The sequence below is a fragment of the Saccoglossus kowalevskii genome, chromosome 13, assembly GCF_978046115.1.
Source record: "Saccoglossus kowalevskii chromosome 13, keSacKowa6.1, whole genome shotgun sequence".
Classification (NCBI taxonomy): domain Eukaryota; kingdom Metazoa; phylum Hemichordata; class Enteropneusta; family Harrimaniidae; genus Saccoglossus; species Saccoglossus kowalevskii.
The window spans coordinates 28533147-28546541 of record NC_140653.1 but is presented as its reverse complement, the minus strand read 5'-3'; the positions used below and the strand labels follow the sequence as shown (position 1 = coordinate 28546541).

General features: G+C 37.7%; 1 protein-coding gene across 1 annotated transcript in view; it reads left to right on the top strand.

The window, feature by feature from the left end:
- The first annotated feature begins 8727 nt into the window (after positions 1–8727).
- The window catches only part of LOC100373903 (neuronal acetylcholine receptor subunit alpha-3-like), a 47326-nt gene continuing 42658 nt past the window's right edge, over positions 8728–13395 (top strand). The window contains exon 1 of the mRNA XM_085507171.1: positions 8728–8983. Coding sequence (XP_085363297.1) covers positions 8920–8983 — 64 coding nt within the window. The 5' untranslated portion in view covers positions 8728–8919. The remainder of the gene's footprint in view (positions 8984–13395) is intronic.

Here is a 13395-nt window from a genome sequence, read left to right as displayed (position 1 = left end):
AGTCACGTTGGACGTTTTTCTTTGTGTGCTTTGTGTGATGTAATAAATAATTTGATAAAGCGAAGCAGCGCTGTGTTCATTAAACGCTATTTTGCGCAGCTTTTTGAAGGGTCTAATATTGTGGCGTACTGCGCTACGCGTTTTGTTATGGTCATGAGTTCGAACCCTGCGTTGTGTATTTATATGTTCGTCGTGTATCTTTATCTGTAATTAATATATCCAGGGAGCACACTGTATGCCGTATTTTATCCGAACGTTGCGCAGCGAAATCATCGATAACGCGCTTTAGTCTGTTCACTGCATGGTGTTTGGGCACAAAACTTCTTTCTCAGTCTGGGAAAAAGAACTACAAGTACAACATTCATGAGCAACTTGAATAAAGGATATTAACAAGCCCAGGAGCTCAGGGCAATATTCAAGAAACAAATGACTGACAAACATAATCATTTTGTGACATTCCATGATCAAAACAGTCTCATTGGGTACATCCAACACTTGACGTCAGATGGTGTGTGTTACATGCCGTAATCGTGCTTCACGTAAAATCAGTTTCTGGTAGTAGACAATCCACAATGATGACCTTTAATTTCTAAATCAATCCTACTTCATGAGAGTAAAGACTGAAGGAATAAGTGAAGCAGCAACAAAAATAATGTGCTCCCATCTAGACTTGCATACATGTAGTCACTTGTTTATTTGTTGGTGTTTTTTTTTAAATAAAATATCATGGGAATGCGTAAATGGCGACAACTGAATTACCACATTCCCACATTATATTTTTAAATTATTGAAAAAACGAACAAAAAATAAATAAGAGATTGTATACAAGTCTGGCTCCAATCGAAAAGTTAATACTCTGTTGCTCTGTGAACATCAGTTTTACCGTAAACTAACGGATGTTTGTTTTACATCAATGTCAATGTCATTGTAAAGCATCAATAAACACATCGTTTATCAAGTGTATTTGTTTATTGTATACACGTAATTTCAACCCAACTAGTCAGTTGGGTACGAGATGTGTCAACAATACTGTTCCCACGCCAATTTAAAAATTGCAGTCGATGAGTAAAAGTTTATGATGATGTTCTTGCCCAATGTAATGCACAAAATGATACGTCTCATTTTTTTAATATATGACCGTATGTATGATGGGGATATGTAAAAGACTACCATAAATTTATTTTTGTAAATGTACTTAACACGTAAGATTTGTTATAGTATGTGGTGTCCTTGATATTGAAAAATGTTCTACTACGATTCAATTGCAACGGATCGGGGAATACCTTTAACGACAAGAGGTTCCTTATCTGAATTCGGGTGCAAAATCTTTGTTGACTTGTAAACCGTTCTCATCCCTTATCCAATCATGTGTGTCGTACAATAAAATGACAACCTTGCGTTGATTGGTGGTAATTGGTCAATATGCAACCATGTGTGACTGTGTGACGTTACATGAATGTGTAGTGACGTATAGAGCTCGAAATGTACACTAAAAATGCTGAAAACTAAATCACAGTGGAATTTATATGAATCATTCTCGAAAAAAATTCGACTATTTGCAAACATCTTCTGAACTGGCCCGGTATGTTATTAAACTGTTATTTACAAATACCGTACTCGGATTGTATAGAAAAATAGGTCAAGGCGAAGTTATATTTGTGTGTGTCCAGTATACTTGTTCTTAAAACGTTTTAACATTTATAAATAACATCCTAGGGCAGTTAATAATAATATGATGTTATTACGAGGATACCTCAAAGTATGCACGAAGACAGTACAGCTGGAGTATCGACCGACGCGTAGGGGAGGTCGATGGGCGGCTTACTGTCTGAGTGCATACTTTGAGGTATCCTCGTAATAACCTTATTATTATACATCTTTTCACTCCAAGGATACACCATTGGGAATGCCGAAATCCAAAATGTTTAGAACAGAATCAGCGAACTTCTTTGTGTGGAGTCCGGTAAAACTCTGGTGGCAGCCATGTTTGTTTTTATTATTAGAGGACGCTTACCCGCGTAATCATTCCATATTTGGAATTCGATTTTTCCTAATAGGGTAGGATGAAAATACCGGCCCCGCAAAATACAGCAAACCTACGGTACGCTGTAACTTGTGGCGTTACGGTGACAGATGTATAATAATATCAATAAATGCTACTCTGTCTTTGCAAAGATCATTGGGTTAATTGTGTGCTAAGACGAAAACTTGGTTATTGCAAAGGTCACTTATTTTTACCATCAATATGACTCATAACAGTGCGTTGAAACATAATCCAGAAGTGCACAACGTTTACTAAATGCCTGACTAATTTGTATTGTCAAATTTTATGTGCCTTGGACATGTTGAGAAATGAATAAATCATGACGTAACACCTTGCTTAAACGGCCGATAATTAGCCAATATGATTGAGTTTGATTAGAAGCTGACTTTTATTATAACTGCACAATCGGTGCTGGAGCTCTAATAACTGTTAGGACCAGCTCAAAAAATGACACTGCTAAGATTGACCTTTTCGTCTTAGCACACAATTAACCCAATCCCTGTCACGGCACTTTGATTGTGATAGTGTCTGGGGATGGTGATTTGTTCACTGTCCTGGACTACTCAAATGATGTACATGACTCCCTAATGACGAAATGAAATCAATGTGATATATAAGCACCTTTGTATATTCACAGCGACTGTCAATCATTTAGTGTACATTTATGGTCTCGAATGGGGGTGATTTCATTATTTGCTTTTTATCTTCATGAAACCCATTCCTTCAACAAAAAAAATGGGTAAGCTAGTCGTCACTGAATACAGAATCACCGACCCGTCTAAGCTGAAGAAATTTACCATTCTCTAAAGATAAGCACCGTGTTGGCTGGTTCTCCACGCAATATTGGTGATGAAGAGTCTTTTGCTCCGTAAAAAATTGTATTTTGAATAATTAAGATATGCATGTTAAACATTCATTTCATTGAGTGTATGAGCAGCCGTACGCAGACATCGAACACATCTGCTTTTGATGTGTATATTTCGGTGGCTAAATGTCTTTTGGTGTTACCAGCCATGCGTAATACAATATTTAACTATCAATTCAAATGTGCTCTGTTATTGCAACTAGATTTCCCTGAATTTACGGGTAGCATCTGTTATTAACGTTAATAAATAATGTTTAACCTGTCCTTTGGTGTCTCCTAAAAATACTCTCCTGAAATAGGACTTTGTTGGGAGGGGGCACGTCGAGTCGAAGAATTCTTAGCAAGTGCCGAGACACCCAGGCAACAACCACGTGGGTACATCTAGCCAATAAGAGCACGCTTTGCGGTGACTGCAGCACCACTTTGACCGTCGGAATTGGTAAATACGTACGTTCTACGTCGCTTGGTCACATGATAGTCGAGGTGCAAGGAGATTGGACTAGAAGCCTGAATCCCTAACACATACATAAATGTTGCTATACCATACTATAATATACTTAATTTCCACTTAGATTTTTTTTGCCTATTTTCGCTAAGTGAAAATCATAAAATCTGGTGAAAAAACAATTTTTTCCTACGTTTCACATTTAACTCATCAAAATTCAGAGAAAATAAATGTCAAACAAAACATCAAAAATGTCTTTACAACGAACATTATTGCCAGCTTAGATAAAGTATTTTACAGTAGTGCCCACTTCAAATCGCCCTACTATTTCAAAGTACTGGTGACTACTCTGCGGAAACCGCCACGTAAAGAAAAACTGTAATAATTACATATTACAGTAAACAATTAGTCATCACTTGGACAATGTAATTGTCGAAAACAACATTAAAACATAAAACACGTGACGTGGTTAAGAATTACGTCATTTACGTCAGCTAAAATATAGTGTTTTACAGTAATAGAAATTCAAGATGGCCACCAAATATTACATGAAATTGTATAACGGACCACAATTTCTGTGCGTTATAGTGGAACGCATTAAAATGCGTCTTTCCTTTAAAATAATCGCGCCCTCTAGTAGCAATGCGCTTCTATGACGCAAAACTTCGTGACACGAAAACTGTTTTAGCATCGGATAACATTTCGATCTGTAGGCGTCCGCCAATGACACGTGACGAGTATGCGCTTACAAATTTATTATATGTGATAAACCACTGCAACAGCAAATGCATTCCCTCTCGATCTATGCGTTCTGCAAGTCGGGATCTTTTATAATTTTATTATGGCTCAGCCAGTGCTGTACATGCTACGACCATGGCCGCGTCTAGTGCGATGAATGCATTTAAGGAATTGATTCGTTGGGTAGTTTTGACATTTTTATCTTTCATTTTCATGAGATTCGATCTTGATTTTTAATAACTTTGTTTATATTTGTTTTCTTTTTTGCAATTTATATCTCGATATTGTCTTGTCTGTTTTGTCCCATCTCAACGAAAGAGGTTTTACGTATTTACCAATGCAGTTATCGTAATTAAAATTAAAAGACTAGATCATTAAACATGTATATTGAATAATCCTTGTTATTACTTCGTTTTATTCTTGTGGATTTCATCATTCTACTTTTTATTTTTAACAGCATTCACAGACTTGATGTCCTCGTACTTGCTGCAATGTAACATCTGCCATTACTCGTAATATTGGTAAAACTACGGGAACGGACAAACGCGCCTGCTTATGCATTAAATAGAATTGAAAACTTGTAATTTTCAGGCTTGTTGTGGGCACTCATTGTACCTCACACTAGTCTGAGATTGTACACGCTATGTTTGTCCTCTATCTCTGGTTTCCGTTGTAGTTTGTGACTTAAGAGTATAAACTGTAGCTACGGTAACGTTCGGAGCTCGGAAGTTTCGTTCGGCGTGTTTTGATATGTATTGTTAGCAATGCATATGATTTTTGTTCAGTACGGGTTTGTACAACTTAACTGTTTTATGACCATATAAATAAATTAAATAACAGCTGTATTTTGTTTTACAATCAGAGCAAATATCCCCTTACATACGCGAAGCAACTGTCGCGTATCGACATGAGGCGCCATCGTGACGCAGTTGCAGATAAGACATATATTACGAACTGAACTAATTTGAAGACTGCTAATATTTTAGGGCATCATTTTGTTGGAAAAAAATTGAACGATTCCTGAAATCAGATTGCATTAATACACTCGGCAATTACTATCACAAGTTAGTATGTCACGTTCGCATTGTAGAGGCGCCAACATATACTAACAGCTTATTAAGACTCCCAGCGATGATATTTGAGATGATGATCGCCCCCACACAGATGAACGATTCTTCGTGCATTGATTCAAATTAAGACGTTATGTAAATATAACGTATCGACGAAATCGATGACAGAGGCCATCAGATTAGGTGATTGGGATATAACGTATATCATTAGATGCTTTTAGCTGCCATGGTGTTAATTGACGGGGTCATGTTTATGTTACGTGTATTATTTTGATATTTCGGTTTTTTTGTTGTAATCGTGTATACGAATGTATTGTTGGTTACGTTGACTTTATTGCCGTTTTTTGTTCCATCATTTATTACTTTGGGGCTTTTTTTCTGCTGACCCCCCCCCCCTATGTCAAGGTTGAACAAACAACGAATATTTTACTGTGTTTCATAATCTTCTTATTTGTCCTTCTCCGATCAGAATGGTATGTAAAACGTTCGCAACGTTCGGATCATATTTCAGAAATATAAAACCAGACAAGGCAGTTAAGCAATAGTGCAACCGAAATGGGACATCTGGTTGTGATTGCTCAATTAGTTGATTTGGTGTACATTTCGCAATAAGGTAAATTTAACTACGGCTTTGATTACGTCATATGCACTGGGTCCCACGGATGGTGTAAGATAAGTAACGTTGTCCGATACGCACATTTAATCGATTTTACGTTTTTTTTTATGTTAACCCGTTATTTAAAGGAATGTCTACGCCACAGCGAATAATTGTTCTGATCTTACAATTACACGGTAGTCATTAAAACATCCGCATTGGGTACTATTACATGACAAAATATGTCTACTACACCGGCTACGTTTAGAAATAGTAGTTCATTAGAGATTGATGAGTGCTCGTAGAATTCCTTCAAATTTTTAAATTGGCATACTGCACAAGACCACTGAATCCCCGATGATATGGCATTAGTTTAGGCATCTATCATTTTAACTTTATAAAGTTGAGTGCCTGTTACATGGTAATCAATGCATAATGTGGTCAATATCAATTTTAGGCAAAATCAAAACAGGCGAAAGACGAAGTAGCAACCCTAAAACTTGCAGCGATCGATTTTTGTTATTAGCAAGATCAATCGTTAAAACCGACATTGAAAACCGTTTGGATGGTATTGGAGTAAATACGTCACCATAAATCAAATAACTTATTGTGACGTGAATTCTACATTTCAGAAAAACAATAGTACAATTTAGGTAGGTCATTGAAATCACAGGGTATATATATATCTGATGATTTGAGTATCAAGAAAAGTGTACTTTAAGAACTGACTATATTAGATAGACGATGTGTATCGTAATTGAAAATTTAAATAATATATGAAATCGTCTTATCAATGAAGTTATTTTTCAGATATTTATATGGATCGTATTTGACATCACCGAGATTAAAATAGCTTAAAAAACTCTCATGAGAATGAATAACGCGCGCAAAATAGTTACTTACATATAGTTAACAATCAATATATAGTTATAAATTTCATCAAACCTAAAATGTCGACCAAGAGCGCGTATCAGGAACGCTTGTTGAGCATGCGTTCAACTGCATAGCGCCAAGGCGTCACGCAACGTGGCGTTATTTGCGTAAAAGAACTTGTAATCAACATTTGCGACGACACTGAAACTAGCGAGGAGATAACTGATTCCCCGGCAGACAATTGTTATTTGTTTCCATTGCTTGACGTACGTCACTCAATGACACTTTTGTCAATCTATTAAGCATAGTGGTTTAACATTGTAGACTGGACGACATTTGGTGTGAACATAACTGCCGTTACTATGATTTATATGTTTAAATACTCATATACATATTGATATTACAAATATAAAATAATGTTCATTACGTCATAAGTAAATACACGTATTTAGCGACATATTTTTAAGTACCTCCTCATTTCTCGGTAAGTGTTTACCGATATGTACCAGCCTGTACGTATATATGGCGGCCGTAATCTCATTCGCGCACCAGTCGCTGAGCCCTATTTTTATTCACAACATAGTCGATGATGCTGTGATTGTGTGACAGCGCCCGATCCCTTAAGACGAACCTATTAGACTATAATTAGGCGCCGGCAAAGGTTATTTGACAGGTTATATGCGTTTAATTGTTTCCACAATATGTGAATATTTTGATTCATTCCGTTATTCGTCTGTTCTATTCTATTCTATTCTATTCTATTCTATTCTATTCTATTCTATTCTATTCTATTCTATTCTATTCTATTCTAATGTTAGCTTACGTACGCACAATTCACGTGACAAACGATTAATATTTAGTATACAGATCGAAGGTTAAAGTTGACCCACATTATGTCCACTTATAGTCGTTATACGTCTAATTTACGACCACAACTGTTTGTGTTCGAGCTTCCGGTTCCGGTAAAATCACTCGAGTAATGACGCTTATGTTTGAGAGGAAGCATACATCGCGTCGCGTTTGTTTGACAGCATATCAACATAGGTTGACGGACTCGGGAGTTTCCGAAACAAAACAGGCGATATATTTTGAACATAAATGTCGCTTCAGTGTCAAGAAGTGTTACCATTACTTAAATGCCGAGTATAAAAAGCCGAGTGATGTTTGAGTTGTGGAATAAATTTGAGAATTGTTCAATAAGAATCTGCATTTTTCATGCCATTGTTTATTTTTAAATGTATCGCTTAAATCGAGAGGTTTCAAATAAAATTGGCTAGGCCATTACGAGCCCAATAGTACCGCTATCTGCGTTGTAAACATCGAGTGGAGCTATAATGAATACGACTGATTGCATGTTCAGGTGAACATTATTCTGCTTCTGGTTGGACGTGATGAATCAACGAATTGAAAATTCCGTGATCGACTTGCAAAAACAACACTTATAAACTTTTTTCAAGTAAGTCAGATTCACACTGCATTATTGATGTTTCAGTTCAAACACCGCCATGACTCGTCATGGCGATTACGTAATCAGGTTTCTTCTTCCTTGCAATCATCAGTGATTAAATTTAACGATTGTTTTATTTATGTTTTATTTATTGATCGTTGCTGCACAGTAGCTACGCTGTTTAACGGACCCGTAAAACAACCAACTGTCCAGAAGGCATAGTAATAAACTACGAAAGCATTGGGTATCCACTATCGCGGTATTCGTGAGGCAGTGCAAGTGAAATCTCCGCGGGTGACATACGAGACATATGTAAAACACGCGATGTGGCGACACCAAATGCATATTATATTACATCACATTGAATCAAACCAATCGCAAAATAAACACTTCTCCCGCGTGAAATCGATCGCAACTGAATGTTTCTCCGTTGTTTATATTGAAAATAGACCGAATAGCGGGCCCTGTCCGATTTCACCGTCTGTTCGATTCTCTGTTTGTTTTCATGGCGTATATACAGTGACAAGTTAGTGATGCGATGCGAGCGCGCCACCTTGTTTTTTTTTTTCAAATTGACGCGCGTGTAATGAGAGATCATATACAACGACGGCGGTCGAGAGGATCTGCGCAAGGCGTTACCATTCGTGACCCAACACTGTCATTGCGTACACACACCACGCCAGTGTCCTCGATGAAGTAAACACCACACATTTGTACCTCACCGAATCTCGTTGCCTATGTTGTGATTGGTCTCCTTTCATTATTGCTTCGAGTAGGTTGAAACCATTGGTAGGATTTAAGTTGTGGAACTTCAATAGAACGCTGATTATGGTTTCTTCGTCATGGATCTTTTTAAAGTGGCTTTTATCGCGTGCTTTATATTAATAGTTGCTGTCACAGTTAACGGTAAGTGCCAACACACCAATATTTAATCGCCCGCCGTTTGTAAGCACTTGCGTTTGGCGTGCATTCGGCACATGAAGCAATTGTAGCCAGAATGCTGGGCGAGTGGTTAAAACACTCGCGGTGGAGTAGATGAATGGTATGTTGCTTTGATTCTTAGTCTCAGCTGTTGTCACTAGCGTGTTTCGCGTGTTTCAGAAATAACGCAAACCCATGATGTAATACTAGTGTTTCGACTTCGCTAACATGAACAGCGGAGCCGGAAAACAACACGCTCACTATTTCACCTTTTCCCGCTTTATTGGTGACTTTATTTCAAAATTAATTAAAAGTCGCGACGCCTTAAACCATTTATCGTCGTCAATTCCGTGTTGTTTCGTTTGAGTTAGTAGGCGGTGACAGATTTATGTAAAACTCGTCAACTTTCATTTATGTAATTCCAGTTCTCATCTATTAAAAATGTGTGTTTTCAAGTTTGGTACCAAAATCTGGTGTATCAAACGGTGGGTGTAATATTCATTATATAGCCAACGGCCAATATCGGATTGATGCCCGGGGGAAGGCTGCTAATTCCGACATGGGAAGGGTTAATTACTGCGTCTGTTTCCACTATGCCGCTGCTAATTGCACACATTCATTTACCAGCACCGACCACCAAGTGTTAAACCTTGGACATCGATCGGTGTATTCGTTAGGGGTGCACACGGCCGTTCGATATGCGAACTTTAACGTCAACCGTGGGTGTCCTCATCACTCCGCGCCAACGGCCATCAGAGCTAAGCCGAACACCTGCGATAGAATGTACTGGCTGAGTATTTTATCAATGGTTACCATCCCATGGTTACCGCACTTCAAACCGCCGTGTCACAGCCTCTCTTGTCCGACACGCCTCATTGCATACACACTGAAAAACCCAGCATTGGACATAAATGGGGGCATACTGGTACGCTGTAACGTGGGACTTTTACATGGTTCTATTCACGACAAGCATGTTAAACAAACACAGACTGAACCAGTGACAATGCCTTGTAGATTAGTACGTATTTATATCCAATAGCAATAGAAACAGGTTTCCTTTTGGGAAACTTGTCAGTATTGATGGGCGGATAGGTATAGAAGTGTTCTTCATTATTGAAACGACGACTGCTTTCATAGTCAAGAAAAGCAACGAATAATGTGTCCACCGTGTGCAGTATGAACAGATCAATTAGATACGAGTATACCATTGTAATCATTATATCTCACCCACTCTTAAAAACAACACTAGTCGAATCAAAATAGGTATTGTCCATTGAGTCGCTTATTAAATTCATCACTGCGCAGTCTCAGACTAATGTACAACGATCCTACCACGGTGTCAGTTACGACCCAGACCTACTTACCCAATCTGCCATGGGGCTTGCATCGATTCAATATTTGGGTTTGTATTATTGACCATCGTCTACTGAGCAAATAGGAGTCGGTCGATTCACCGATACTATGCACTAAAACTGCCACGTTTGCCATGACGAAATTTCACCATGCCAAGTAGCCAAACAAATCTGACAGCAAGTAAATAAAACATCACACTGCTCTCAAACAGGTTTTACTTTCCACTAATCTGAGTTCTCTGTCGCCTGCATTGTAGCCCTGTATGCTAATAATTCGAAAGTTAGTGCAAGTACTTGACATTTGGTATGCGCACTTGACACAAACACCAACACGTGATCATTTTCTTTAGCATTCTCTGGCTTTTGGTCAAGTGCGCTTCACTACGCTGGAGCCCTGCCGATTACTCTTAATGGACGTGTTCATTTCACTGAAACTAGAACGCTGTTGACATCAATACCGTGAAATGAGTTCGCACTGAGTTGTACCTCCGTAATGATTCTAGACATACACCCGTCCAGAAGTTTAATTTAATATAGAAGTTAATTAATCAGGTTTATTTCAACGCTAATAAATTGCAATTGTTCGCATGAGTGGCTCCAACCCCGGTATACAGTTTTCTCCTCCGGGAATTCTTCTTCCTTCTAAGTTCCAATTTGCCATATATTTAGCTATAAATCTGATTGAATGTGGGATATAGTGAGGACTCTACGATCAAAAGTCGTACGTCCCTTTGCATGTGTATCACCGAAACCGAAGGATGCAATTTCGGTTCAATAGATTAGAGAAGGGAAGTATACACTACGCGAAGTGACTAACATCATACGATCAGTTTTACTCTCGAAGTGATCCAATTTGTTTGGATAAAGTCAGTGTCTTGTTAAGTTGGATTATGCATGCAGTTTGTTGTATCGCTTTTTAGTCATTTCCATTATCGTATACTAACAAATCTCTCGCGGACACAAATTTGCCCAAGTTGAAAACGCCTGTGCATCGGTCAACCAGTTTACCGAACCGCATCGTGCAGCATGCTGACGGTATGGAATTCGGAGTTTGGAGTTCTTGCAATTTTGTAGCTTGTTTTGTTCCGAACTTGACGGTCAAGTAATCAGATAACGTCCTAGAAGAAATCAGTTTGTACAACTGGTTTTATATACGCAGTATAAGGCAGCTGCTGTTAAATAAAAACGTGTAGCAGCTTCGAAGAATATTGGTTAATATCTGACGCAAATTATAGACATGGTGTTCATATACCACTTGATCGAAATGGCTGATAGCAGGCACCCTCCATGGCGCATGCCTTAATCATTTTAACCATGCATCAACCGGGCGGTGGGCTCTGACTAAAGTATTACTTGCATAAAGTTCAAGCTTGAAATGCCTTGTCGAGATGCAAAATATGCAGAATTGATGACCCTACAAATTTTCCCACGAGATCATGTACTGTCTATCAGGTCAACCCAAGTCTAGAACGATTATTGTGTAAATGTGTTATATGCTATATACCGGAGCTTTGTACGACACCTGACGTACGTCGCTGCTGGTGCGGCATTAGCGTAACTCGTGTGAGTGGGTATGTGTCTTTCACACGCGATTTCACGATCACTCAATTCGACAGAGAGAGATTAAAATATAGAATTACGAACGTTTTTGTTCCTGAGAATTAGTTCATGTTTTTATCAACTACGAAGGCGATTACCGCTTCTACGATTCTACGAGATGTCGGAAACCAATTTCTCATTGCACGCTATAAATGTTACCGAGGGTAATCTGTTTTGTTTTACTTCTCGACTCGCGAATGAGTTACTAGTAATTATATAAACAGTAGTCTAAGAAAGAATCGGACCATTTAGGGATTATACCGATAGAATCTTCGTAGAATGGCAGTACGGAATATAGTATATAATCGATAGTGTCCATATCTTCCAAATACGTAGGTCAACATAAGTTTGTACAATATGTAACGGGCTGTCTATATTAGTATTTCCACTATTTAAATGCAGACGAGCTGCTTTGTTGTCCACATGTTTTCACGTTTTTTATCCTTGCAATACTGAACTAACTTCATGGTACCACATGGGTAAAGACAACAATATGCAATGTCTTGAAAATGAATATTTTAGCGACTATAAATTCATTTTTCTCAGGCTGATGCCTATATTTGCGACTATGTGTATCATGCCGTTTTAATATTTTACCCCATGCGTGTTCATTTTTGACCATAAAGGATCGTATTTAATGATTATAAAATATATTAAAATTGACTAAAAAACGCGCTTTCCCCGCTTTTAATTTTCATTTGTAAAAACATATAATTATTAATAAGCTATAATGAAGAGTAATTAAATTTTATTCGATTGAGTAATAATGCTTAATTTTGTTAATGTATTGGTATCATTGCGCATCGTTCATCAGTCTTTGTGTACAAATCTGCAGCGCTTACGTAAAATTACGGCTTAATTTGACCAGTGAAACAAATCACGAAATGATCATCGTTTCGTGACACACACCCGATTCCAGAATTGCGATTATAAACTGTAATTCTGCTATTCCGAATTCAAAATAGAGGTAAACATTGTGGCTGAAAATCGAATCTATACTGATTTGTTTTATTAATTAATAACTATTTAAGTAATCAAATTAAAATTTAAATTAAAATCTTGATAATTTTGGAAATAACTGACCACGCATGAATAATTAATGGGATATATATATGGCACTTAAGTCAAGCCAGTTTAATTTAGTCGTCTTTGAATGGCATGGTTACATACATTAAATTAAAATGGTCGTGGTCTGCTTTTGTAATCAGTGACGTAATAGATTTGGACCTCGTTTCAATAGTACTTTGACAATGAAATGTTTCAACAGTTTCACTATGGTTTACAGTGGCATTTCAACCAAGTGAACTTCAAATTGAACTAAAGATTAATCCAGTTTCATCACAGTAATGGATACCCGCACCCGTCATTGCTTAAGTCGAGTTGATTAAATGTAATTAAACGGTTGAATAACGAGTAGTTCTTTAAACCTCAGACAAATAATACATT